The sequence below is a fragment of the Tasmannia lanceolata genome, unplaced genomic scaffold (assembly GCF_043159265.1).
Source record: "Tasmannia lanceolata isolate RefF3 unplaced genomic scaffold, GAP_Taslan_0.1 ptg000015l, whole genome shotgun sequence".
In the NCBI taxonomy this organism is placed as follows: Eukaryota; Viridiplantae; Streptophyta; class Magnoliopsida; order Canellales; family Winteraceae; genus Tasmannia; species Tasmannia lanceolata.
In genome coordinates this window covers 56464626-56492212 of record NW_027518692.1, presented here as the reverse complement: position 1 = coordinate 56492212, position 27587 = coordinate 56464626, and the positions used below count along the sequence as shown (strand labels likewise).

General features: G+C 39.9%; 3 protein-coding genes across 3 annotated transcripts; all 3 read left to right on the top strand.

Annotated features, from left to right (window-relative positions):
- The first annotated feature begins 301 nt into the window (after nt 1-301).
- On the top strand, nt 302-15370 carry LOC143892569 (tubulin beta-7 chain-like). The gene is made up of 3 exons (XM_077397288.1): nt 302-945; nt 10811-11080; nt 14454-15370. The coding sequence occupies exons 1-3, from the start codon at nt 552-554 to the stop codon at nt 15131-15133; spliced, it is 1344 nt and encodes a 447-aa protein (XP_077253403.1). The 5' UTR covers nt 302-551; the 3' UTR covers nt 15134-15370.
- Nucleotides 15371-24198: 8828 nt separating this feature from the next.
- On the top strand, nt 24199-25985 carry LOC143892100 (protein FAR1-RELATED SEQUENCE 5-like). Its single transcript, XM_077396566.1, has 2 exons — nt 24199-24337; nt 24442-25985. Exons 1-2 carry the CDS (start codon nt 24199-24201, stop codon nt 25983-25985), a joined length of 1683 nt encoding a protein of 560 aa, XP_077252681.1.
- On the top strand, nt 25472-26985 carry LOC143846163 (uncharacterized). The gene is made up of 3 exons (XM_077354578.1): nt 25472-26620; nt 26715-26774; nt 26851-26985. Exons 1-2 carry the CDS (start codon nt 26009-26011, stop codon nt 26769-26771), a joined length of 669 nt encoding a protein of 222 aa, XP_077210693.1. The 5' UTR covers nt 25472-26008; the 3' UTR covers nt 26772-26774; nt 26851-26985.
- The last annotated feature ends 602 nt before the right edge of the window (nt 26986-27587 follow it).

Sequence of the window (27587 nt, the reverse complement as noted above, 5' to 3'; positions counted from 1 at the left end):
CTGTTGCATGAGAGTTCAGCCACCTCAAACGAATTAAATGAAAAAGACAAAATCTATTAAAACGTGAGGATATGTGGCTGCTCTCTATTGCAACAGTCGGCTCGCGAAATGCCTTCTGCGATGGACCCTAGCAAATCCCTCCTCCAATATCTTGCAAAAGGATGAAATCAGGGCGAGGCCACAATTTTTGACAAGTCCCCCGATCCAGAATATCAAAATCCTGGGATTTGCTAGGGCGGATGGGCTGTTGCATGTGAGGGCAGCCACCTCAGATGAATAAATGAATAAGACAAAATGTGAGCCTGGGTGGCTTCTCTCACATGCAACAGCCCAAGCACGAAATGCCTTGTCCCTAGCAAATCCCATCTCCCCACCACCAAGTAAGAACAAACCCAGCAGAATTTTTGTCCCCAAAAACCGCTTTTCAGTTTCCGGTCTTCCCCATTCCCCAATAAAGCCCAAAATATCCCAATAAAGTTATATCTCTCTCTCTCTCTCTCTCTCTCTCTCTCTCAACCTCTGATTTTCCGTCCATCCAAACAAACCCTAAAATGCGAGAAATCCTTCACATTCAAGGCGGGCAATGTGGGAACCAAATCGGAGCCAAATTCTGGGAAGTGATCTGTGACGAGCACGGGATCGATCACACGGGACAATCCACGGGAGAGTCCGAACTCCAGCTCGAGAGAATCAATGTCTATTACAACGAGGCCAGTGGTGGACGATACGTGCCTAGGGCTGTTCTCATGGATCTTGAGCCTGGTACCATGGACTCGGTCCGGTCTGGACCTTTCGGTCAGATTTTCAGGCCCGATAACTTCGTTTTCGGACAGTCCGGTGCTGGAAACAATTGGGCGAAAGGGCATTATACGGAAGGAGCGGAACTTATTGATTCTGTTCTTGATGTTGTGAGGAAAGAGGCTGAGAATTGCGATTGCTTGCAAGGTTTGTATAACATGAAAATTAGGGTTTTTTTTTCTTGTTTTCTTGGAATGTCGGTTAAGAAATTAGGGTTTTGGTTTTTTTTTTTTAATAAATTAAATTCTGTTGATCTCTCTCTCTCTCTCTCTCCCTCTCCCTCTCTCTCTCTAGATTTGTGTTTCTGGGTTTTGATTCATGATCTGTTGGTCAATTATTATTTTTTGTTTTTGTTTTTTTGTGGTCATGATCTAAGATATTTTGTTGAATTTCGGATTTTTTGTTTCTTATTTCTTGATTGGATTGTTTAGATTTTAGTTTTTTTTTTTTTTTTCTAGGATTGTTGATTAAGAAGTTAGGGTTTATTTTTTTCGTTTTTTTTATAAATGAAATGCCGTTGATCTCTCTCTCTCTCTCTCTCTCTCCCTCTCTCTCCACTTTCTACATTTGTGTTTCTGGATTTTGATTCATGCTCTGATGCTCAACTATTTGATTTTGGTTTTTTGGTGGTCATCGTCTGAGATTTTTTGTTGGATTTGGGATTTTTTTTATTTTTTATTTTCTTGATATGAGATTGCAATGTAAATTTTCTGCGTTTTCTTGTTTTTTTTTTCTAGAAAAGATTTGAACTTTTCCAATTTTAGATGGTTCTTTTCTTTCTTTCTTCAATTCCTTTGTGCATTTTTATTTTGGGTCTTAGTTTCTTTCTTGATCAGAGATTTCGTTTTCCTTTTCTTAGATTTCAAAGTATTGGTGGATGCCTTTCTGTTCCTTTTTTTTTTGAAATGGCAACATAAAATATATATTAAAGAAAGAACTGGTCCTTAAAGATTACAACAAACAAAAAAAAAAGCAAACAAAATCCAGGCGAAAGGAAGTCAAACAATTCCAAACCCAACCTAAACACACCCGCCCTTGCTAGGGAATCTGCTTCACTATTAGGAGACCTCCTTACATGCTTAAAAACAATAGAAGAACCTAGCACTAAATCTGAAATCTACTCAAAGAAAGAAAGGAATCTCCACGGGGGAGCAGCTCCCCATAGCCAGCAGATAACATTTGAAGAATCGCCTTCCACAATAACCTTGTCATAAAATTCACTATCCAGATGCTTGATACCACAATAAGCCGCCCTCACCTCCGCCTCATTTGAATCAGTAATTCCAATAGGTCTAGAATACGCCCATAAAACCTCACCCATGGAATCTCTGCACAAGCCTCCAATTCCAGCTGATCCTGGATTGCCTAAGCACAGACCATCAAAATTCAATTTCACCAAATCTGCATGAGGGGCTTCCCACTGTTTATTTATTTGGACTTTGCGCTCCCCTTCATTGCAAATTATCTGCCTCCCTTCTCAAAGATCAAATGCCGAAACAAATCTAAAAAGAGGAAGACTTCTAGCCCAAAGAATAGAAGCATCTATAATCTTGACATACAAGCAATAAGGAGATTTAGCCACCCCTTCAAACACCCTAGAGTTTCTTTCTTTCCATATGACCCACCAAGTGGCCAAAAGACAAATCTTCCATAGCACCTTTCCCTTCTTTTTCCACAGACACAACTCCCAACTCTTAATCAAATCTGAAATTAGGGGTGTAAACGAGCCGAGCCGAGCCGAGCTTGGCCAGGCTCGGCTCGGCTCGGCTCGTTAAGCTCAAAAGCTCGGCTCGGGCTCGGGCTAGGCTCGGCTCGGTCAGGCTCGCGAGCCTTACCGAGCTCGGGTTATATTAAGTTCACACCCCTCATCTTCCCTGGACAGCCCTATCTAGTGTAATTTGACTACTTTTTTTACACTATGGGGCGTGGTCCAAGTAACAAATGGGGTTCCAAAAATGAAGTGACATATTTTGCCTCCCCCGTTCACTCCCTTGACAACCCTTTTAGTGTATATATTAATATATAATATATATATTTAAATATATTAAATTCTTAACGAGCCGAGTCGAGCCTAGCCGAGCCTGGCCTAAATCGGGCTCGGCTTGGCTCGTTAAGGATTCGAGCCGAGCTTTTTTTGAGCCGAGCTCGAGCGAGCTTCCGAGCCCGAGCCAAAATTGACACCCTTATCTGAAATGGATCTAGGGAACACCCAGCACAAACCAAAGTGCGATAGAATAAGACCCTATACCTCTCTCGCAACCTTGCAATGAATAAACATATGATCGATGGACTCTCCATCTGAGTCTGATAAACACAAAGCTTAATGATCCACCAACCACATTCCTCTCCTTCTTAGGAATTCAATAGTCTGGATACGCCCACAACAAACAGCCCACCCAAAAAAACCCACCCTAGGAGGGCAATGGAACTTCCAAATCTTGGATGGCAGAGAAGCTGCAACACTAGGCACTAAGTGAAAGTAAAAAGATTTAACCAAAACAAAATCCAGATGTGCTCCAAACCCACATTCTTTTATCAACCCCACTCCTTTTGATATAACACCCTTCAATCAGTTCATACATCTGTTGGATTGAATCCAGTTCTCTGTCAAAGAAACCTCTTCTGAACTTTGGAATCCAAACCACTTTCATATTTACCCTTTCAAAACACTCCGCAACAAAGGCCTCCTTTTGGGAAGAAACCAAAACTAGTGCAGGAAAAAGCTCCCTGAGAGGCACAACCGAGCACCAAGCATCTGACCAAAAACGAATCCGATCGCCCACATAGACTTTGAAGCGAATGCCTTTACTAAACTCATGATCAACCTTCAAAATATCACGCCATACTGTCAACCCTTTCGGCCTATATTCATCAGCAGAGCACCACCACCCCTCCCTAAAACCGTACTTGCTCCCAATCACCTTCATCCACAAGGAATATTGCTCCACCCCAAACCTCCAAAGCCACTTTCCCAAAAGGGCATGATTGAAACCCTTAACTCTCCTAATACCCAAACCTCCATTCTTTATCGGCAAATAAACGAAATCCCATTTCACCAATGGAATCCCTCCCTTATTGCTTGTGCCTCCCCAAAGGAATCTACGTTGAATTTGCTCTATTCTCAGAACCACACTCGCCTTGCACTTATACGTGGAAAGGAAATAAATTGGAATATTAGATAATACTACCTTGATTAGAACCAACCTCCCTCCTTTAGAGACCAGATTGCGCTTCCACGATTCCAATCTCCTCTCTATTCGGTGAACAATTGGATTCCATAGATTCTTGTTCGGTCTTCCCACCCCCAACGGAAGGCGAAGATATGACGCATGCAAAGACTCCAAAGCACAACCCAAAATCTTCGCAAAACCAGATGCTACATTCGAAGATAAATTAATTGCATATAGCCTTGATTTTGAAAAATTGGATCTTTGACCTAAGACCAACTCATAACATCTTAAGACCGCCTTAAGATTCAAAATCTGAGAAACTTCAGGAGCACAAAATAGAAGAGTGTCATCTACAAACTGTAAGAGCGAAACCTCCACTCTATCCCTCCCAATAAGAAATCCTTCAAACAATCCCAAACCACTTCCTTTTTGCATCAATCTGCTAATGGTCTCCGCAACAATCCCGAAGAGAAAAGGAGATAAAGGATCCCCCTGTCTCAGCCCCCTAGAAGATTTGAAGAAACCTTTAGGGGAGCCATTAATAAGGACAAAAAACCAGGCTGATGAAATACAATTCTAATCCACTCTCTCCACCGATTACCAAAACCCATCCTCCCTAGGAGATAATCCAAACAATCCCAATCCACCCTATCATAGGCTTTTCCATATCTAATTTACACAAAACCCCACACTTACCGCTTCTCATATATGAATCTATTGCTTCATTTGCAACAAGAGAACAATCTAGGATCTGCCTTTTGACTATCCGAAATAATTGAAGAAAGAACCAATTTGAGCCGATCCGCCAAAACTTTAGCCAACACTTTATAAAGACAACCCACCAAGCTAATCGGCCGAAACTACGCCACCTTCGATGCCCCCTCCACCTTAGGAATCAAGGAGATGAAAGTAGCACCAATACCTCGGTCAAGAATCAGTCTATCATAGAACTCCTTAAAGAATCGCATAATATCATCCTTAACATACGCCCAACAAGCCTGAAAGAAAGCAAGACAAAAGCCATCAGGGCCAGGAGCTTTATCTCTTGCTAAAGAAAACAAGGCTTTCTCAATTTCCTCCTCCAAAAAGGGAGCTTCCAGCTTAGCATTATCCTCCAAACTTAAGTTGCCAAAAGAAACCTCTTTAGGAATGGGACGAAGAACTCCTTCAGAAGAGTACAGGGACATGTAGAAGTCAAGAATCTCCTTAGAAATATCCTCCTTGCTAGACACCCTAATCCCATCCACAATCAATGATTCTATTCTATTCCTCCTCCTACGCGCACTAGCCATAGCATGAAAATATGCTGTATTTTTATCCCCCTCTACAAGCCACTTCACTCTGGATTTTTATCACCAAGTTATTTCATCATGAAGAGGCAACCCTTTATGCTCTTGTTTCACCCTCCCTAGCTCCTTCCAATCTTCATCCGAACTCAAGCCACACTCCCCTAGAGCATTCGACTCTAACATTCGATTTTCCAACCATTGCTTCCTCCCATGAGAAATCTCCTTCCGCTCCTTCACCCATTCTTTGAACTTCTTCTTCACATGCCTCAACTTGTTACCAATCACCACATCAGCCGGACCCACCGATAGACAGGAAACCCACCAACCTCCTAATCTTTCCTCCATTTGAGGAAGGCCCAGCCAAGCTATCTCAAACCTAAAAGGAGGAGAGCCCCAAGATTCCAACCTGGGATCCAAAAGAATAGGACAATGATCGGACACCGAATGAGCTAAAGCCTTCTGAAGAACATCCGGAAGTAGATCCACCCACTCACCAGAAACTAAAAATCGATCAAGTCTACTTCGACTCTGCCCTCTAGACCACGTAAAAGAGGCTCCTAACAAGGGTAAATCCACCAACTCAAAATCAGAAATAAAGTCAGAAAAAGCACTCATATTTTGGCTTACTCTCTGACATCCCAACCTATTTCCAACTTCCTTGATTTCATTGAAGTCTCCCCCAATACACCAAGGGTGAGGGCAGATAGCTCTAACCTTTCCCAACTCCTCCCACAAAAGACCATTTTCATCTCGAAGAACAGGACCATATACTCCAGAAAAGAGCCACAAAGAATTATCTTCCACTTTTCAAAAAGACACAGAGATAGAAAATTCCCCCCCCCCCACTCTTCCCGATTTCTCCACTTGACATTATCCCAAGCAATCCAAATACCTCCAGAGGCCCCAATCAAAGCTAAGAACACAAAATCCCACTCAACTTTAACTCCCATGCTTCTCACATCAGATCTGTTGATAGACTCCATCTTTGTTTCTTGAACACAGAAAAGATCTGGATTCGATGACTTGATCATCTCCTTCGCCTGAATTCTCCTTTCCTGAGACCCCAAACCATTTATATTCCAAGAAATTATCTTCATGATATCACCTTATTGTTAATGCTCTTCCCCTTCTTATCATTAGAAATCTGCCCTTTCACCTTCGCACAGAAAACCTTCCCTCATGACCCAGAATCATAGTTAGTATTCGATTTTAACCTGAGCAATTCCCGCTTTTTCCTCCTCGAACTGACCTCTGAGATATTAGGTGAAAAAACAATACTTTCGGAGTCTCTTAGTTCAGCAGACTTAATCTGAGATCTAAACTCTTCCTCAGGGCCCGCATATATCAAGCCCAATTTCTTGCTGACTCTCAAAGTATGATAAACCATAAAATCAGAAACCTCCTCTCGAGACCCCTCCCACTGCTCCTTGCAATGATTACCATCCGACGAATTCAAAACTGCAACATTCCCACCATCTGATCCCCCCCATAAATTCACTTTCAGGAACCCAATTCTGAACACCATGAATCTCTTTCAAAACAGAACTCTGCCTTAAAGAAGGCCCCTGATAGCCTCCCTTGAAAGACTGAAGAACTTCCAAAGATCCTACTAGCTCACCCGCTACCGAGTGAGTCGATCCCACCTTTCTGCAAAACTCAGATACAAGTCTGAAAAGGAGCTCTCCACTGAAATCTCAACTAAATTACCAAAGGAAAACTCCCTATGAGGCCCGATATTAGACCGCACGAAACCAAATGAACCACAAAGATCAATCAACACCTTCTTAGAGCCACCAGAAATAATAACACGAGAACCGCGACAACTGATCTTAGAAACATTCCAGGCTTCAGAAACATTCGCAACCAGATCTTCGCGGGAAGGCCACCTTTCCAATGACCCACACACCATAATGGGTTCTTCCTCCCCACCAGCCTCCCTCTCCCAAACTTCATTGAAATCCAATCGAGAAACAATTCCACTCGAAATAAATCTTTCATGAAGACTCTTCCTCCTGCCATCTTTATTCATTGAAGCATGATCCGAACTCCCCACCGATAAAGAAGAAGAGAAATGTTCAGAAGATTCAGATAAAAAAACTGATACCAAGGACACTTCTCCAGGCGAATAAAAGAAAGACTCCCTAAATCGACCAAAGGACCGAAATTGAAGAGGGCTGAAGAGAAAACCAGATTTATTGAGAGGTTGAAACTCAGGCCCAACAATATCCTCCGGGCCAACCCAACCCCTAGGCCCATAAAAAGAATCAGCAGATAAAGAGGTCCAAGCCCACTCACAACCATCGATCTCGCGATGAGAAGAGAAAGACGGGCCCACCTCCACAGATTCCTCTATTAAAATATTTGAAGTCTCCAGCTGTCTACTGGTCCTCGGAGATAACGCTGAATAAATGTCAAAGAAATTATTAATAGAAGCTGAGGGGTCCACCACCGCAGCTGCAGAACTGGCTAAACCACAAACGCTTCGCCACCTGTAACCTACAGGAGACCCAGAATTTTGAAATTCAAAATGACCGCCACCTGGAGACGGGTTAACATGCGCCCCATGCAGCGCATGATTAGACTGAAGACTATCGTGCGCTTGCGCCACCGGCTCTTCCATCCTCAAACCAAGATGTCCTGCTCCTCCGCCAAAGATACCCTCTGTGAGAACAGAGGCAGGCCAGTTTCCTCCCCTTCATTCAACAAGAAATCCCCATCCTCTTCTTTCCTCTGTACATTAAAATTCTCGGAATCCTCAGAATCTCCATCAACGCTATCTTCACCTTCACTTTCCTCTTTTTGAGCAAAGACCCACCTGATAGCTCTATCCAGAGAAACTTGAATCGACAATTCATTGTCCACTTCTCCATTAGAAATTACTAAAATACGAGCAGAACCGTAACCACTTCCAGCATAACAAGAAGGATCACATTCAACGACCCTTCCGATTTTTTCACCAATTCTCTTAAAATTATCCTCACACCATGGTTCAGGGGAAACCCCTGAAATACTCCACCAGATAGGGCATCCCTCCTTTGGGAATTTTGCACCCCACATTAGAATCTCAACAAACAGTGAATTAACAGCATTCTTCTAGTCCATCATAAGCTGAGATCTGTTAATCCCCATTGGAGGGGCAATCAACACCTCCAACTCAGAAATCTTATAAACCACCACTTGAACAAAGACTCTACTCTTACGAGTAAGCCACTTCTCCAGGGCCCCCAAATCACCAGACCACGCCTCTCTAATCTTTCCCCAGATACCCATATCTGCATTACTAATGGATTTGAGAGGAACCACCTCAATGTTAAAAGCCACTCCTTCCGAAGTTAAAGGATAGACCTTCTCCTTTCTAGGCTCCACTGGATTCTTCCCCAAATTATCAGAGATTCCTACACCTACCGATTTCCCAGCAAACTGAGAAAGGAAGTTGAAATCCAAACTGGACCAAAACTTTTTGCATTCCCAGCACATCAACCTTTTACGGAAGTTTCTAAACCCACACCTACAACCTCTCCAATCCCCCATAAACCCAAGCCTTCTTCTCCGGGAAACATTTTCTAATCTTCTTCCTTTCCTACTCTTTACAAAGGACCAAACCCCCTCTGAGTTGGGGGGCCCTCCGATTTAGATCTCTCACACTAGCATCACCTGAAGTACTCAACGGAACCAGATTTGCTCCCGTCGCCACAGGTTTTTCCGCCCCATAAAAACTCAGACCCTCCCCTAAAGAAACCAGATTAGCCCCAGTAGCCCACCGAGAACAATTACCTTCTTCTCAAACTCCACCAGAGGAACCCACTAGAGCTACCATCGCAAATTCCCACCAGATTAGCCCCAGACCCACTATGCCAACATTTTAGATTCCTGTTTGTCCACCAAACTTCTTCCTCTTCAACTTCTTTTATGCCCTCAACCTTGGGAGAGAAAGATACATGGAAAAGGGGTGAACAAGTATTATGTTCAAAAAATGAGGGATCAAGAGAAGAGATGAAGTTGCCTTTCTGTTCCTGCTATACATTTGTTGTTCTTTGATCTCTTTTTCGTCCTTTTCCGTTTCTTTCAGGGCCTTGATTTTGGAAACTTGTCTTGTGAATACAGTTTGGTTTGGTGTTAGGAACTTCGAATTTCAGTGTCTCTTCATTTTCTTGTTCTGATTCTGGCCTATTCTTTTCATTTTATTTTTCTTTTGATTTTGGCTTCTGTTTGCTGTTATGAACACTCTGACATTTCGATCCAAAATAGCCCCTAGGGCATAGGCTAATCCATGATTTTCTCAAACGATCAGATCTTGTTTATTCTCTGCTGAACACCCAGCTTCTTTGTTAGCAATGCTTGATGAAGGACCTTTATAATTCACACTGAAACCCTCCCATTGGTGATTCCCCTCTGTTTGTGCTTTCGAAGATAAGCTTGATTACATCATGTGGGGTGGGCGAAAATACAAATTATTTATCGCCGCATCCGGAGAAAAATGACCTAAATGCAATGGATGAGTCTTAGCTAAACCAATGTTTGCTCACTGTGACCAGCTGTTCTTTGTTGCCTTCTGAGCAAAAACGCTCATTATCATTGATGCCCATAGATCATCTATAGGGGAGTGAGCTCATCCACTTATCTAGATCCTGTAGAAAACCATCACTCCAACATAAGACCCCTTCTTTATCTGCTTTTGAAGATAAGCTTGATTACGTCATGTGGGGTGTGCGAAAATACAACAAATTTATCGCTGCATCCGGAGAAAAATGACCTAAATGCAATGGATGAGTCTTAGCTAAACCAATGTTTGCCCACTGTGACCAGCTGTTCTTTGTTGCCTTCTGAGCAAAAAAGTTCATTATCAATGATGCCCATAGATCATCTATAGGGGAGTGAGCTCATCCACCTATCAAGATCCTGTAGAAAAGCATCACTCCAACATAAGACCCCTTCTTTATCAGCCCAATCTACTGAATCTCTAAACTTCTTCAATCAAATTTTGACCACATCTGAATACTTGGTGCCTCTAGCATCAAGATAAGCTCCTTTTGTTCTCTATCTGTCTGAAATAACTTGAATCAAATGTTGAACCTTGAAATCATGACTATAAGAGGGAAATGCTATGAGGATGCTCAGGGAGGTTGTCACAGCTCGAATATTTACTGCCTGCGTGCTGTGCACCTAGGCCAGGCAGCTGACCAAGCACATGCAACCCTTGGTCGTCCTAGCACTCCTCTTAACTTAGAATGTTATTATTAAACATTTTGTTTTCATTATACATTGAACTGCAGTAGAGAAATTATCTTAGGGGGAATTTGAGGTAATTACTTCGTTAGTGAAAACCCATTTGATTCACCAAGAAGTTCAGCATTATTTGCCACAAAACTTCCTCTTTTCCGTTGTTTTTTCCATGAATATTTCTGTCTGTCATTATCATTTCTGCAAACTCGCTTTAACCTCATTGTTCATCATTTATTTTCTGCTTGTTTTAAGGCCACTGTAGAAGTTGTCATTACTGCATTCCATAATACTCCATTGTTGTTTATTTTTATTTTCTGAACTTTTTGACAGGCTTCCAAGTATGCCATTCTTTGGGTGGAGGTACTGGATCTGGAATGGGCACTCTTCTCATCTCCAAGATCAGGGAGGAGTACCCCGATCGCATGATGCTAACCTTTTCTGTTTTCCCCTCTCCAAAGGTCTCTGACACAGTTGTGGAGCCATACAATGCCACCCTTTCTGTTCACCAACTTGTTGAAAATGCTGATGAATGCATGGTTCTTGATAATGAGGCTCTCTATGATATCTGCTTCCGTACTCTTAAGCTCACCACTCCTACATGTGAGTTAAATTTTCATGCACTAAAGTTAATTATATTTTTTAATGTTTATCACCAGTAATAAATGGATTGGATTTCATGTACGACAAAAGATTTTAATAATTTTATTCTCTTTCCAGTTTAGCAAATTTCTTTTCATGATGAGCCTTACTACACATCTCCAGTTCAGCTAATCTCTGGTAGAAATGGCCTTAATATACCAAGGTTGCATTTGGTAATCATTCTGTTGATTCTCATTCTGGAATCAAGAATCAAAATTCATTTTTTAGTCTGTCCGAAGGCAACAAACAAACCCTTCCTTTGATCCTCATAAGATAAAATCCAAAGCTCCTTGCAAAAGTCCAAATGAGACGTGTATAGATTTATAGCTTGGATATAAGTTTCTACTTCCTATATTTGGAACTGATTTCCCTTAATCACTTGAGCTGTAGAGCTTCCTTGGACCTACCCAACAGAGGCAAAACCGTTGCAGGTATGTGCCTTGAAGACTGCCCAGCTTATTCAATTAGATCTTTTGGAGGATCCAAGGTCAATGATCTGTCTGGATGAACCATTGATCTCAACTTGAGATGTCCATCTAAAAGACCATTCAAGCTTATAAAGTCAGATACATGAGACCCAAAACCTCCAATTGAACCTTCCTCTGTTGTAAATTTGTAATTAGGATCTCACACTCATGTGCCTGTCTTTGGTTGAGCTCTGTCTTGAGAGGCATCAGCGACTGCCGTTGGTGGTGTCGGGATTGCAGCTCTTAGGCATCCTCAATTAAGTTTTGAACTATGGAACCAAAACCAAGGACAGCAACTCTGGTGCTTCTATCAGAATTCTATCATTTCCAATCTCAAGAGGGATGCCTTTGTTATTGGAAGGAAGAACAACCCCAACTTCATGACCTCTTGGGAACCTAGAGCAGCTGGGTCTTTTGGAAGAAGAGCAACCCCAACTCTATTACCTCTTGGGAATCTGAAACGGCTAGGTCTTTCGTCAAGAACTGCTGCGGTGGCAACCATGTGCATCGGCTCAGACTCATCGGAGGGGGGCATTACAACCAAGGTGCCATCTATGTGATGCCGAGTCCTCCATAGTGAGTCGGCCATCTGCTCCAACCAGACCAGCACGATCCTCTTTCTTTTTGTTTGCAATCTCTCTCTCTCTCTCTCTCTCTCTCTCTCTCTCTCTAATGCTTCCCCCCTCATAACATCTTTACTGACACATCGGGTGTTTTATCCCACATTGCAAGCGTCATTTAGATCAGGCGAGATTATTCCATTAACCATCTTCCCTATAATCATCTTCCCTATCAATGATTTTCTGTGGCATCTTAAAACCAAAACCATCAGCGTCTCCATCCACACCGAGAATCTTAAAACCAAAATATCAGCATCTCCATCCATGCCTCTCGCCAATTTCCTGCCGACTTCTCACTCCCCCGTCTTCTTTGACGGGGATCGAGTTCATATAGCCCTCGAAGTGGTTGCTGCCCTGTACAGATTAGCATCAAAAGTGGCTGCAGTGAGAGAAATGAGCTCCTGCTCCTTTCTTCTCTCTTCTTGAATCCTAGATATGTCATGCCCATCGTTTCCATCTTCCTTTTATTTTTCAAACTAAAATCAACATTCAAACCCCTAACACTATCTATCTACCACTTCTCTTCTGCCTGATATCAAATCCCAAACTTTTCAAACCCCAACCCTAAATCTGCACTAACAACAAAAGAACACCACAACCTCAGATCAGAAATAAAATTCAACAGAGGAATCCCCATCCGATTTTACAAATCCTATTTCCTCTTCCAGTGGTGAATACCTTCCCCTCTTTCCACTTCTTTCTGAAAACCCTATGTCAATACCATCTCCAGATATTTTCCCTTCTCTGAACCTGGCACATTGGAAAGATTTCAGGAGAGAGAGAGAGAGAGAGAGAGAGAGAGAGAGAGAGAGAGAGAGAGAGGGAGAGAGGGACCTTTCTTTGGCTTTCCGTCGTCGGACGATTGTCCTGAAATCATCAGCTTGCTCGGCAGAGAGGTCTGGGAGGAGAAGAGAGGCACGAGCAGGGAGAAAAGACAAGGGAGAGGAGTAAAGCCCGAAAAACGCATTAGTCAGATTATTCGAAGCGTCGCATAATCGCATTTAAGAAACCTAATAACAAAATAAATGCATTCTCTTTATTGATAACAAACTGCTTTTTCGTTTTTCCATATCTTATAAAGAGAACATCTTTAAAAGTCATTTTAAAAATGGTTGCCGAATGCAACCCAAGTTTTTGAAAAAAAGAATGTGTCCTGTTTTAGAATTGTTCACACATCACCGTTTAGTTGCTCTGTTATAGTAATTCTGTAAAATGCTATATTGGTATGCAAATACCAGTCTATTGAGTTTTCTGCCCTTGTTACTTCATCATCTCGTCTGATACCAACTTTGACCATGTCATAGATAGAGTCTTGATACAATGTTTGGTGTGAGTGATACTGTTTGATGGATTATTGGATTTTGAGATACTAGATATGTACCGTAAATTTTGTTACTTTAAAAGTTAAAACCTTGGTTTAAAATTTAGATGGACTGAAATTTTCATATTGCATCCGGAATGATTATTTGGGTTTCTTACTATAAAAATGGTCTTGAAGATTAGATAGGATTGTCGATGCCTTCAGTCTAAGTGTAATTGGGCACGTTTATGAATAGTACAACCGTGAACATTCTTTTTGGTTACCCAGAAAAAAAATCTTTTGGTGTCCTGAAAAAAATATCCTTCATGTTTTGAAATGAATTTTGGCCTTTCATACATGTAGAAATGCTATCGGCACTCCCTTATTTTGTTAATGGCTCTCACTTTATTTAGCACTTCTCTGGTTGGCCCTCGACAGCTTCTAGGGAGTTGTAATAGACATTAATATCTAAATAAAGAAGTGTAACATAAAGAGAAGATTGCCATTGTCAGAAGGAATGGAGTGATAATTATGTAAAATGTCAGATCATTATGCCTGCTTCAAATAATAGACTTACCAAGTGGACAATCATTTTTTTAGTAATTGTTAAAGTATAAAAGATAAATAACGCTCTTCTCCAACAGCTTAAGCATTTGGAGAAGTTGGTAAGTTAACATGGTATCAGAGCCAAGGTTCTTGAGTTCAAACCTTCCGGATAGCAAAAATCCACATGCAATGATCGGCCCAAAGTGGGACCACATGTGCCACGTGTTTGCCAAGTGGGCCACACGTGCAGGGGAGTGTTAAAGTATAAAAGATAAATAACGCCTTTCTCCAACAGCTTAAGCTTTTGGAGAAGTTGGTAAGTTAACAGTAATCAAAGTCATATTGGTTCTTCGCTCCATCATCTGATGTGTACGCTATTCTTTTTCTTTTCCTTGCCGCAGTTGGTGATCTTAATCATCTAATCTCAGCCACCATGAGCGGTGTCACATGTTGTCTCCGATTCCCCGGCCAACTGAACTCAGATCTCCGAAAGCTTGCAGTGAACCTGATCCCATTCCCTCGACTCCACTTCTTCATGGTTGGATTTGCACCCTTAACATCGAGAGGCTCCCAACAGTACCGCGCACTCACTGTCCCCGAGCTCACACAACAGATGTGGGACTCAAAGAACATGATGTGTGCTGCCGAACCTCGACATGGTCGCTATCTCACAGCATCGGCCATGTTCCGTGGGAAGATGAGCACCAAAGAAGTAGATGAACAAATGATTAATGTCCAGAACAAAAACTCTTCCTACTTTGTGGAATGGATACCAAACAATGTAAAGTCCAGTGTTTGTGACATCCCACCTAAGGGGCTGAAAATGGCATCTACATTTATCGGGAACTCGACGTCAATTCAAGAGATGTTCCGTCGAGTCAGCGAGCAGTTCACGGCTATGTTCAGGAGGAAGGCTTTCTTGCACTGGTACACTGGAGAAGGTATGGATGAGATGGAGTTCACAGAGGCTGAGAGTAACATGAATGATTTGGTGGCAGAGTACCAACAATACCAGGATGCAACCGCAGATGAAGAGTATGAGGAAGAGGAAGAGGAGGAGGAAGAAGAGGTGGCAGCTTGATGTCTCTGTTACTCTGAATTTTATGTGCTTTTTGTGAGCGTGTTTGATTTGTTCTGTATCAGAGATTAGTGTGTGGATCTGTTTGTAGTTTACAATCAGTTCATGTGGGTCTCTATGGATAGTTGGGTTTGTGAATCTTGGGTGGGACAAATGGCTTCTGGGTTTCTCCCTATTGCTGTTATGTTTCCAGATCAGATTTCCTTCATATGGATATTTCAGTCCGTTATATCATCAACATATCTACTGCATGGGGCTTCGCGTACTAAAACAATTACTTTTTTTGTTATTTAGTTTCCGTTTCTTTCGACGTAAAAATGAACATAAAATTTGTTTTATGTTGTAAAAATTAATATAAAACAAATTTTACATCAAGCGTGGTGAACCACTGAAAAGAAAATGCGGTGGTTCACCAATTTACGTCAAAGGTGGTGAAAAAACTCGCGGGTCACTCAATTTTCCACACCCGCAAGTCACTATAGTCTCTATTTTCATAGGGAAGTGATATATGCGCCCCTTTTGATTACTTGGGACACCCAGCAGCAGTGTACATCAGTCCCTCGTCATTGAATCCTTTTGACTTGAAGTACATTGAATCCTTCTGGAGTACATCAGCCCCTCCCCATTGAATCCTTCTGACGTGAAGTACATCAGCCCCTCTGAGGTCATTGATACATCGCTTCTGGTTGTCCCAAGTAATCAAAAGGGGCAGATTTATCACTTCCCATTTTCACATATACTATTTTTTACGAGTAATTTGCGTATGAGACAAGCCACATGTCCTATCGAGGGCCACGAAAGCCACCATCTTCAGATCACCTTTAACAAACATCTAGTGGTCTAAAGATCAGATCTTGGATTGATTATATGTGGTCATTGATTTAGATTATATTTTATTATTGTTTGATCGTGTCATCCGATTCATATTGATGAAGACCACAGTCCAGACAGTGGAGAGTAAAAAAATTACTGTCCGAGGAGGATCAATGCAAAGAAGAAAAGTACACTAAAGCAAGGTTTTCAACTTTCAAGCATGTTGACAATATGACTTCGTGAATTGACTACAAAGGTTTAGTAACATTATTTTTTGTAGTTTTACTCGAAAATCATTCCATTTGAGTCGATCAACAATAAATAAACTGAGTAAAATTGAGAGATTCGATGGAGTGAATTTCTTTATTCGGAAATGTAGGGTTAGACTTCTTTTTAGTTAAGAAAAGATAAGAACTGATGAAAATGTAATCTTAGTTCACCTTTTCTCCCTTTTCACTATGTTCTCTTTTATTTTTCTAAGCAGATTGAGAACAAATGGACAAAATCCTCACCCACTTGAGGCATACACAAATCTTAGGTCACATGATCAACAAACTTAATAGTGACATGCATTTTACCAAACACACCATAAAGAGGGAGGAGTCCTGTTTGACTATTTCTACCTAAATCCAAACTACATGCATCTTACCAAACGCACCATAAAGAGGGAGAAGGAGTCATGTTAGACCATTTCTACCTAAATCCAACTGCCATTGAACTTGAAAATAAACTTTTTACGTTGAAAACATGGTATCTCATATAACATTGGACATTAGACATATGCTGTCCATGATGTTTTTTTGAGTGCGTGATAGATAGAGCTGGGACCCATGCTTTTTGCTAGGCTATCGCTGAAGGCATTTCGCGGAGTGGGAGTGGCTGTTGCATGAGAGAGCAGCTACATAAGGCTCATATGAATTAAATGAATGACACAAAATCTGAGTCTATGTGGCTGCTCTCTCATGCAACAGCCGCTCTGCAAAATGCCATCTGCGATGGTCCCTAGCAAACTAGGAAGCATGGGTACTCTCCCGGGGCTCCCGTACCCGTATCCGACACGTATGGGGTGTGGGTACGTTCGGGTACACCCCGGGTACGTCCTGGGTACATACCCCATTTTTTTTTAAAAAAAAATCCCAATTTTGATTACTGGGTGCGTGTCGGGTGCATTTATGGTGCGCACCCACGCGTACCCGACACCTCCTGCTTCTCTTTTCTAGTGTAAATCCCTCATGTGCTTCTTCTCTCTCCTCTCCTGTACTTAGTATTTATATGTAAACCATTTAAGTAAATGTCTTTACTATTTTATTGTCCATTTACTTAAATGGTTTACATGTAATTAACAGAATATCCCCCATTTGGATTTATTAAAAATAGTTTCAAGACCCAAATCTAAAAGGAAAAAAGTCAACTCTCCTGTTCTAGTACAAAATCCGAAGAAAAAGGGTCGGGTGAAAATTTTAACTTTCTTAACTTCCAAACGGTGGGGTATTTTTCAAATTTAAAAATTCATAAAATCTATCATGTCCAAACATTATTAAATCCCAAAAGTCCGGTATAAAAAATTTCATAATTTGGTCTCTAAAAATTATTCATCTTATCAGGCACCGGTCAACAATCAACATACCGGTCAACACACTGGCGTCAGACTTTTTTTTCTAATGAATGATGCATTGATGCCTCATGTTATGAAAAATATGGAACTTAATAACTTATGAAATGAAGAGTAATATTAGAATTTTCTATTTTGGTGATGTTATTGTTATTTGATTGCTCTCCAATTATTATTTTTAAAATTTTTTATACCCGCCGGTCAACAGCCGCACCCGTTTTTTTTTTTTTTGTTTGAAAAATCATGTACCCAAATATCCGTGTCGTGTCGTACCCGTACCCGTGCTTCATAGCTAGCAAATCCCGCACTCTCCCAATGGAGAAAATTCAGGCAGAGGACTCAGTTTGGTTGCAGGTATTTACCTAGTAGAGTAGTGGTATTAGAAGTCAAGAGGGAGGAGACAAGTGTTGGATTTACTTGGAACTTACCTCGTAGAATAGTGCTAAGTAGTCTTTGGTTTTCAACAGTGGTGGAGCCAGGATTTAAACATAATGGGGGTAGGTTATACATAAGGGGGGCATGTTAAACATAAGGTTGGGCCTATTAAGGAGTTTGGCCCAAGTCAACAGGGCAGCTGCCCCGCTTAAGCTACATGTAGCTCTGCCCCTGGCTGACATCCTCATAGAGTAATGGAAGGGAGTGTCATTATCAATATAGAGAGGAGAAAGAGAAAAAAAAGAAAAAGAGAAAGATCATCATTCCTGAGAAATCCAAGCAAAAAGCCACCTTTTCTTGTGCTTTTGGATTTCTTTAGGAGGAGACAAGAGTGACACATAAGCAGACAAGCAATGATTAAACATGAGACATCCCTCGTAGTCTCTAGGCATTTCAATTCCATATTGGCAACCAAACAAGGGGTTTTGTTGACGTGGCACCCGAATGACAAACAAAACCCTAAGTCATCCTAGCTTTTGTGAGAAGGGTGACACTAATTGCTATCCGATAAGCTCTGTCTCTCATCCAGCCTCTACTAATTTTGGATGGTTTTGAACATAGTTAGCAAAACATGATTCAGCCAAAAAAAAAAAGGAGAGGGAAAAATCGAGTTTAATTCAATATTGGTTCCAAAACATAGTAAAAAATGATCAAATAAATGAAAACATGAAAAAACTCATCTAGTACATTTAAAATTTTGTCAGTCACAAAATATAGCAGTGTAAAGTTTCTAGTTAGCCAAAAAGAGTCTTTAATTTTAAACATTTTTAAAAATGGAGTTTTTTTGTTGTAAAAGTTTTAAACAGAGTATTCAACGACGAACCTATAAAACACATTTTATTTTTTTTCCATTTGAAAACGAAGTTTGCTAACTATGGTTTCGAATGAGAGAAAGTGTAATATTGTTAAGTGTGTTTTTAAGGATATATTAAATGTTAATGTAAATTGAATTAGCTTGTATAAGAAATATATTATGATATGAAATTTGGATTTAAGATGTTTCTTCATTTGTATGGTTCTGTTAGAAAAATTTAAGACCCCCATATGGATTGCAGGAATTTTCTGAAAAATTTTCAAAGTAAAAATATTTTCTATCTTTTTCTTACACAAAAAATATAGCTTGAACCAACCCTATCCAATTTTTACTTAGAGGGACCTTGGTTTTATAATAATATCCTTCTACATTAACCATATTCATATTACTTCCCTCTAAATATTGGAAAGAAGAAATTTCCCCAAGAAAGAAATTTTCCATCAAAATTGTTTTCTTGCAATCCAAACAGGGCCTACTCTCTCTCTCTCTCTCTCTCTCTCTCTCTCTAGTGCTGTGAATAAAGAGAAGCCCTCTCCTACTTTTAAGAGGTGCGACCGGGCATCATCTACTTGTATTGTTTAGCTCACCTACTCATAAACCAAATGCAAGGTTTAAGCCCTGTTTTGATACCATTAAAATTATGTACACCCACATATAGTTTTATATGCATATTTATTTCTTATTATATTATTAATGCGATGCATGTCACTTTGGAAACCTTGGAATATAAGATTATCTGCAAAATACTATTGTTGCATATCTCTCTCGATACTTGTAATTAATTGAGTGTGTTTTTAGTAAGGAAATACAGAATTCCTAAGGCCTCAAACAGATAGACTACAAACTCTTTTAAGAAAATCAATTAGGAAAATAATGGAAACTGAAGCAATTTCCTTTCCATTTCAACAGACATCTAGCAAAACATAAAACCATTGCTACCAAAAGCATACGACCCAGATCATAGTGTTAGGATCATCCTGTGGAAATGACTTACGGGGTACCACATATTTACGTTGTCGCCAATCAAATGAACAGTTTGGATCATCCTAAGAAGTGGGCCCCACCGTATTTTCTGAAAAATACTGGACTTCACATTGCACCCATCATATAAAATCTCAGACAATAAATAATCTTATTTGGAAATTTGTTTCTTTAACCCTTCTTGGTAGCGCTTTTGTGCTTTGTTTTTTTTTAAAAAAAATGCGGGAGACTAGAAAAATGAATGAAAATGGTAGAATAATGTTCGTTACCGCCTAAAATAGCTAGATTCTTAGGCTGGAGAGGAGTCCTTCCAAGTGATTTTGTTCCAACGTGTTTTCCCCTCTTTGACGTGGAGAACGAAAGCGTTGAAGAACACTCATGGCATCCAAAGAGGCTAATTAAAATTCTCATTGCTAAACAATGTTAACTTCAACTAATCTTAAATGCATGTAGGGACCATTTTAGTGGTATTTAATTTTTTACAGGTGGACCTGTCAACCCTCATTTCGATATTAAAACATTTACACGCACGCACTATGTATTTTAAGAGCTCTTATTCTTCTACCTTCTCTCTTGCTATGAAGAGAATCAAGAGATACCCATACAACTCTGAACTCTCCTACTTACTCAGTTTTACATATCAAAAAGAATTCTCCTCTCACTCTATCTTGCAACAAAGAGAGAAAAAAATTGCAAAAGTTTTCTACTAATCATTTGTGTTATTTTTTTCTACAATCTTAAAGCGAGGAAACACCCCAAATCGCCAAAATTTATACATACATAGATACATAAATATATATATTGGACAAATCTATACAGTTTCTCAACCTTGAGGTTGCTGGTTCAATCCCAGCTTACCTACAAAAAAATCTATACAATATACAGTTGGAGCTCTTATATTTTATATAGGCTGATCCTAGCCCTCCAATCTATAGAGGTTTCCATGATTAAAAAAGCATAAAGGAGGGGGTAGGATTGAAATTATGTGGCTTTAATGGGTGCCTTTGTTAAAAAGCATAAAGGAGGGGCTAGAATTGAAAATATGTGGGTTGAATGGGTGCCATTGATAAAAAAAGTGATGTGTAATTCTCATAGAATTTTGGGAGAAATTCAAATAATTCTCTCATTTTCTCTTCTGATATATATATATATATATATATATATATAGAGAGAGAGAGAGAGAGAGAGAGAGAGAGAGAGAGAGAGGAAAAGGATTGTACGCTCGAGTGCCAAATCACATGGGTCCCACATTTTTTTTGGTCATCTAAACCATTCATTTGCAAGGCCCCATCATAGATAGGGTGCATACCAAAAATCAGCTCCATAGGATCATCCTAACCCCTCCAAAACTGGAGGGCAAAATGGGCAGGCTTGTGGACAAACAGTGTCTGTCCATTTTGCCCTCCACAAATGGATGGGTTATATATATATATATATATATATATATATATATATATATATATAAGCTGGGAGGTAAAGAAGAGAGTTTTTTATTTTTTTGAAAATTACATGAGAATTACACATCACATTTTTTGACTTTTTTTAACAAATGCACCCATTCAACTCATATAATTTCAATCTTACCCCCCTCCTTTATGGTTTTTTAATGTAAAATTAAAACCCCATAAGAGGTCTCTCTGGAACTCACAGACGTCTCTTTCTCTCCTCTTCTGATTTTGTAGTTTGATTCTGCACTTTCCAGTTCTTCTAAGGTTTCCACGGTTAGTTTTTTCATCATCTTCCCTGTATGTGTGAGGTAAAACCCTTATGATCTATTATCTTTGTTCTTCTATTTTGGGTTTTCTCCCCTATTGTATGCTATTTTTCTGGTTTGGGGTTTTCCCCTTTTATCTTATATGAATTCTTAGGGTTTGCAATGTAATTTTCTAAATCTGTTTAAGAACCAGTTATATATATATATATATATACACACACACACACACACACACACACACACAATAAGCTGGGATGAAAAGAAGAGAGTTTTTTTCCATTTTTTTGAAAATCACGTGAGAATTACACGTCACATTTTTTAACAAATGCACCCATTCAACTCATATAATTTCAGTCCTACCCCCCCACCCCACCCCCTTTATGCTTTTAACAAAGGCACCCATTAAATCATATAATTTCAATCCTACCCCCTCCTTTATGCTTTTAACAAAGGCACCCATTAAAGCCATATAATTTCGATCTTACCCCCCTCCTTTATGGTTTTTTAATTAAAAAACTATAGGGTGATCTTGACCATCCGAGTTAAGATAAGAGGAATTATGGAAACATCTATAGATTGGAGGGCTAGGATCGGCCTATGGAAATGATTTTTGGGGCACAACCTATTTATGTTGTGTTCCATCACATGGACTGTTTGGATCAACCTATGACGTGGTCGGTTGGTTTTTTAATAAAAAATTTATAGGGTGATCTTAACCATCCGATTTAAGAGGAATTATGATCCTAGATTAGAGGGCTAGGATCAGCCTATGGAAATGATTTTTGGGGCACAACCTATTTATGTTGTGTTCCATCACATGGACGGTTTGGATCAACCTATGACGTACAGTTCTTTGTCGGCCCGTGCATCGCACGGGTTTTTTACTAGTAAATATATATATTATATATATATAGGAGAAGAGAAAAGACGAGAATTTTTTGAATTTTTGGAAAATTCTATGAGAATTACACATCACTTTTTTTGACTTTTTTAACAAATGCACCCATTCAACTCACATATTTTCAATCCTACCCCCTCCTTTATGCTTTTTAACAAATGCACCCCTTAAAGCCACATAATTTCAATCTTACCCCCCTCCTTTATGGTTTTTTAATAAAAAATCTATAGGGTGATCTTAACCGTCCGATTTTATGGAAACCTCTATAGATTGGACGGCTAGGATCAGCCTATGAAAATGATTTTTGGGGCACAACCTATTTATGTTGTGTTCTATCACATGGACGGTTTGGATCAACCTATGAGGGGTCCGTACAATTCTTTGTCGGCCCCTGCATCGCACGGGGTTTTTTACTAGTATATATATATACACATATGAGAGAAGTGTTTCTACGCAGGTGCATAGAGACGTTATCTGCGCACTAATGGGGTTTTTGGGTTTCCAGTCGCCCAGATCAGTGGGTCCCATTTAATGTGAGGTTTACAAACCACAAAAGAGGATTTGAAAAATTACAGCCGTGTCCCTCCCCATCTCTTTCCAGCGTAAAAAAACCCCAAAAATTTTGAGAAGTAAAAACCCCAAAAATTCAAGATCGTCTCCCTCCTCTGTTTCCAGCATTAAAAAAAAACCCAAAAAAACTGGGTTTGGGTTTTGGTACTCTCTCTCTCTCTCTCTCTCTCTCGGGTTTCCCTCTCTTCGGATTTTTTTTTTTGGGTTTTGCTGCTTCACCTTTCTCTGCTTCCTCTCTCTCTCCCTCTCAGCTTCTCCTTCTCCTTCTCTACGGATTCAACAGGTATGTATTGCTTTCTGTTTATTTTCTTCTTTTTTTTGTTCAAGATAAGAAATAAACAAATCAGATGTTGCGATTAATAGAGGAAATGGGTTTTTTCACAGGAAATGGCTGCTGAGAGCTTTTCTCTATGGCTGTTGATGTTTATTTAGGGAAAAAGATATCCTCACTCCCTTGTTTCAATAATGGCACTCCTCTCTTTATTTTACACTAGTGTAATTAGATGTTGAAGGCTTTTACAATCCCAAAAAGCTCTCAGCAGTCAATCAAAGAAGTGTTCGGTGTAGTGACAAAAACAAAGAAATGGAGACACATAGTGATTTTTTTTAGTTGTGATTTAAGGGCCTGTATGGATGCATGTAAACATTTTTTTGGAAAAAATTTCCATGAAAAATGGAATTTCCAGTGTTTGGTATACTCATTTCACGTGCTTTCCAAAATTGAAAACTTTTCCATTTTTCAAGGAAAGTTGCAAACCTACCGGACCATGGAATATTATTTCTCATGGAATTTTTTCCCCTGATATACATACCTATACAGTAATTTTTCCAAAATGATTTTCTAGTGCTGGAGGGCATTTGGCAAATATGATTTTAAGCTCAAGTGGTTATCTGTTTTGCTAGTTGATGATATGAGGAAGATGGGTTGGAGTGTCTATGCACATGTTTCTTTACTTGTAGGTTGTCTCTAAGGGGATAGGGATGGAATCATGTGTAAATGATACACTGAATTATGGAATTGGTAGTTATGGTTATTTTTTTTTAATACTTGCTTCCATTCTTTGCATATTAACTTCTTTTTTTTTTCTTTTTCTGACATATTTCTTCCTTTATGGCTGCTTTGGTGGTGGTTTATGGTTGGTTTGTGGTGGTTTATGGGTGGCTTGGTGGTGGTTTATGGGTGGTTTCTGGTAGTTGGCTGGTTTGTTATCTAGTGTTGTGACCTAGTAAAATGGATGATGCTTCGTTGCTCGCTTCTGTGTTTGATGTTGATGAAGTATGTGGCACATCCACAGAGTTTGTTGAGGACGCTGTGTTGCAAGTATGCGGCCTATCGATAAATGATATTGATGAACACGACTTCATTCTAGGTGATCAAGGGGAAGAATTAAATAATGGAAACTAAGTAGAAGATCAAGGGGAATATTTAAATGAAGGTAACCAAGTAGAAGATCAAGGGGAGATTTAAATGAAGGTAACCAAGTAGAAGATGGTGAGGAAAGGAATGACGAGGAGAGTGTAGACAAAAGGCCATTTGTTGAGCAGGAGTTTGATAGCTTTGAAGATGCCTACATATGTTATAATACCTATGGCTTGAGTAAAGGTTTTGGAGTGCGAAAATCTACTACAAACAAGTCGACCAAGACAAATGAAGTGATATTCAGAAAGTATGTGTGTGACAAGGAGGGGAAGAAAAACCCTAATGACAAGAGACAGGCAGGTAAGGAAGTGATTCCGCGTCGCACTATTAGGTTTGATTGTCAGGCGAAGATGGCGATTAACGTGAAAGGCAAGAAGTGGATAGTGTCAGTCTTTGAAGACGAACATTCGCATGAACTCACTTCTCCACTTAGAAGACGCATGCATCGTTCACACAATCGACTATATATGAAGGAGACTATTAAAAATTTGATGGATAGTTACCATGGAATTGGGTTGCAGGCTGCTCGAATTGCAAAAGTCATTAATGTCCAATCCGATGGCGCAGATGGTGTTCTCTCACCACAGCAAGTGCAGTCCCATTTGAGATTGAAGAAGAAAAATAATATGGGGTTAGATGTTGGGATAGTGGCCGACCATCTCCAACGGAAACGATCTGAAGAGCATGACTTCTTTTTTTCTATTAAGTTGGACTCAGAGTGTACATTGAGATCTATGTTCTGGGCTGATTCGAGGGCCAGAGAGTCTTATATGACCTTCAGCGATGTGATTGTCTTCGATGTGACTTATAGGACCAATATGTATTTGATGCCCTTTGCACCATTTACAGGGGTCAACCATCACAGGCAATCTACATTGTTTGGATGTGCGCTCCTCGCTGATGAGACTGAGGAGACCTTCACTTGGTTGTTTAGGCAGTGGCTGCAATGTATGCATGGAAAAGCTCCAGGAACTATTATTACGGATATGGATTTGGCGATGCGAAATGCAATTAAGAATGTCTTCCCCAATACATGTCATCAGTTTTGTTCTTGGCACATAACAAAGCACTTAGTTGAGCATGTTCCTGCAATGAGAGAGGCAGATGGTGACTTTCCAAATGATTACTACCATTGGTATAACACGGGTGATATAGATGAATGTGAGACGGAATGGGGAAGATTATGTTTGAAGTATAAAATTAATGAGAATGATTGGCTAAGTAAGATGTGGGAGCTAAGGATTCACTGGGTCCCGGCCTATTGGAAAGGTACTTTCACTGCAGGCATGACTTCTAGTCAGCGCAGTGAAAGCATGAATGCTTTCTTCGATGGTTTTGTTAACCAGAAGACTTCTCTGTGTGATTTTGTTGATCAATATGAGAAAGCGCTTGCTGACCGTCATAGGAAAGAAACAGAAGAGGATTTCAAGTCAAAAAATTCAAAGCCGACAATGACTACAGGTAGCCCATTGGAAGATGATCCTGGAAAATACTATACAAGGACAATTTTTGGCCTTTTTTGGCTGAGCTTAATGGTAGTAGATTATATTGGGGTAAGAAACATAGTAAAATTGGCAACGAGACTACCTTCAATGTAAGAAGGAAACGTGGGGATGATGAAATGTCAAAAGGGCATATGATTGTGTACAACGATTCCGATGGTGTTAGTGCAACTTGTGATTGCTCCATGTTTGAGACTTCAGGTGTATTATGCAGGCATATTCTAGCCGTATTTGACCAGAAGCAATTAAATTCCATTCCCGAGCGTTACATTCTAAGAAGATGGACAGTTGATGCTAGATATCAGTTGTTGGGTGGAGAACCTACAAGTCAAGTAGGTAACGAAGGTAACGAAGGTGCAACCCCGTTTAGAAAGTGGTCCGTAATGGCAAAACGACGAATAGTGGATGAGGAACTCGATAATGACGACTTTATTTTAAAGAAGTTAGATGAATTTTACTCTGAATTGGTGGTTGAGATTGAGCAGAGAAAGAAAGAGAGGCAAGTTCACATACCCGTATTGGCTAGCCAAGTGCAGTCTAACTCTCTTCCCACTCAAGTACCTGGGATATGTATTCGAGACCCCGAAGTTGTTAACACCAAGGGCCGGCCAAGGGAAGCATCACGCTTGAAGTCTTCATTAGAGCTCTCCCAATCCAATATGGGGAAACGGAAGTGCGGAGGTTGTGGGGAGTTGGGACATAATCTAAGAACCTGTAAAAAGAAAGCCAAGGTTTGATCTTCAGTTCTCCTCTATATGCACTTACACTCTTTTTTCCATGTACTTTTGTCTCCAATTATAAGTAAATTTTTATTGGTTCTAATAGATGAGTGCACTGGAGGAGGAAGAGGAAGCGGCGGACGACGAAGATATCGCTTCGTGAAATGTATGGATGATATTGTAATAACATGCTTCGCATTTGGTACGTTGACTTTGTAATAACATGCTTCGTATTTGTACAGTGTGCCTGTTTGATTTCAGGCAGATGCTGTGAGCTTCATAAAGGTGGCAATAGTGGATTTGAATGTTCTCTGTTTTGAGCTTCATAAAGGTGGCAATAGTGGATTTAAATGTTCTCTGTTTTGAGCTTCATAAAGGTGGCATTGCTGTGAGCTTCATAATGATTTTCCTTCTCTGTTTCGATTTCAAACATTGGTGTTATTTGGATGTTTTGTTCCATTGGATGTAATGTTCCCACATGAATAAATGTGCATTTTGGATTAAATGTTAGCACATGATTCACATGTATATTTTGGATTAAATTTTCCAGGTGTAACATTGCAATTCACAGGTGTTAGCACATGAATAAATGTGCATTTTGGATTACATGTTAGCACATGATTCAACATTGCAATTCACAGGTGTAATGTAATTTTTTATTTCAAGTAATCTGGGCCAAGAGATGGATGGATTGAACTAGAACTTTATTGAATATAATTATTATGAAATTTCTATCATCTGCTATTCTCTACAAATTAGAAGCAGAAACTTACAATTATTCGTCTCAAAATACTAGGTACGGCCCACTTTTTTTTATGATCCAAACCGTTCATCTGTTTGGGCACAACGTAAACAGGTTGTGCCCCAAAAATCATTTCATAGGATGATCCTAACCCTCCGATCTGAACTGATCTAAATATGGAGATATCCACAAATAATTTATGGAATTTTCTACAAATTTGGAGGGTTAGGGTCATCC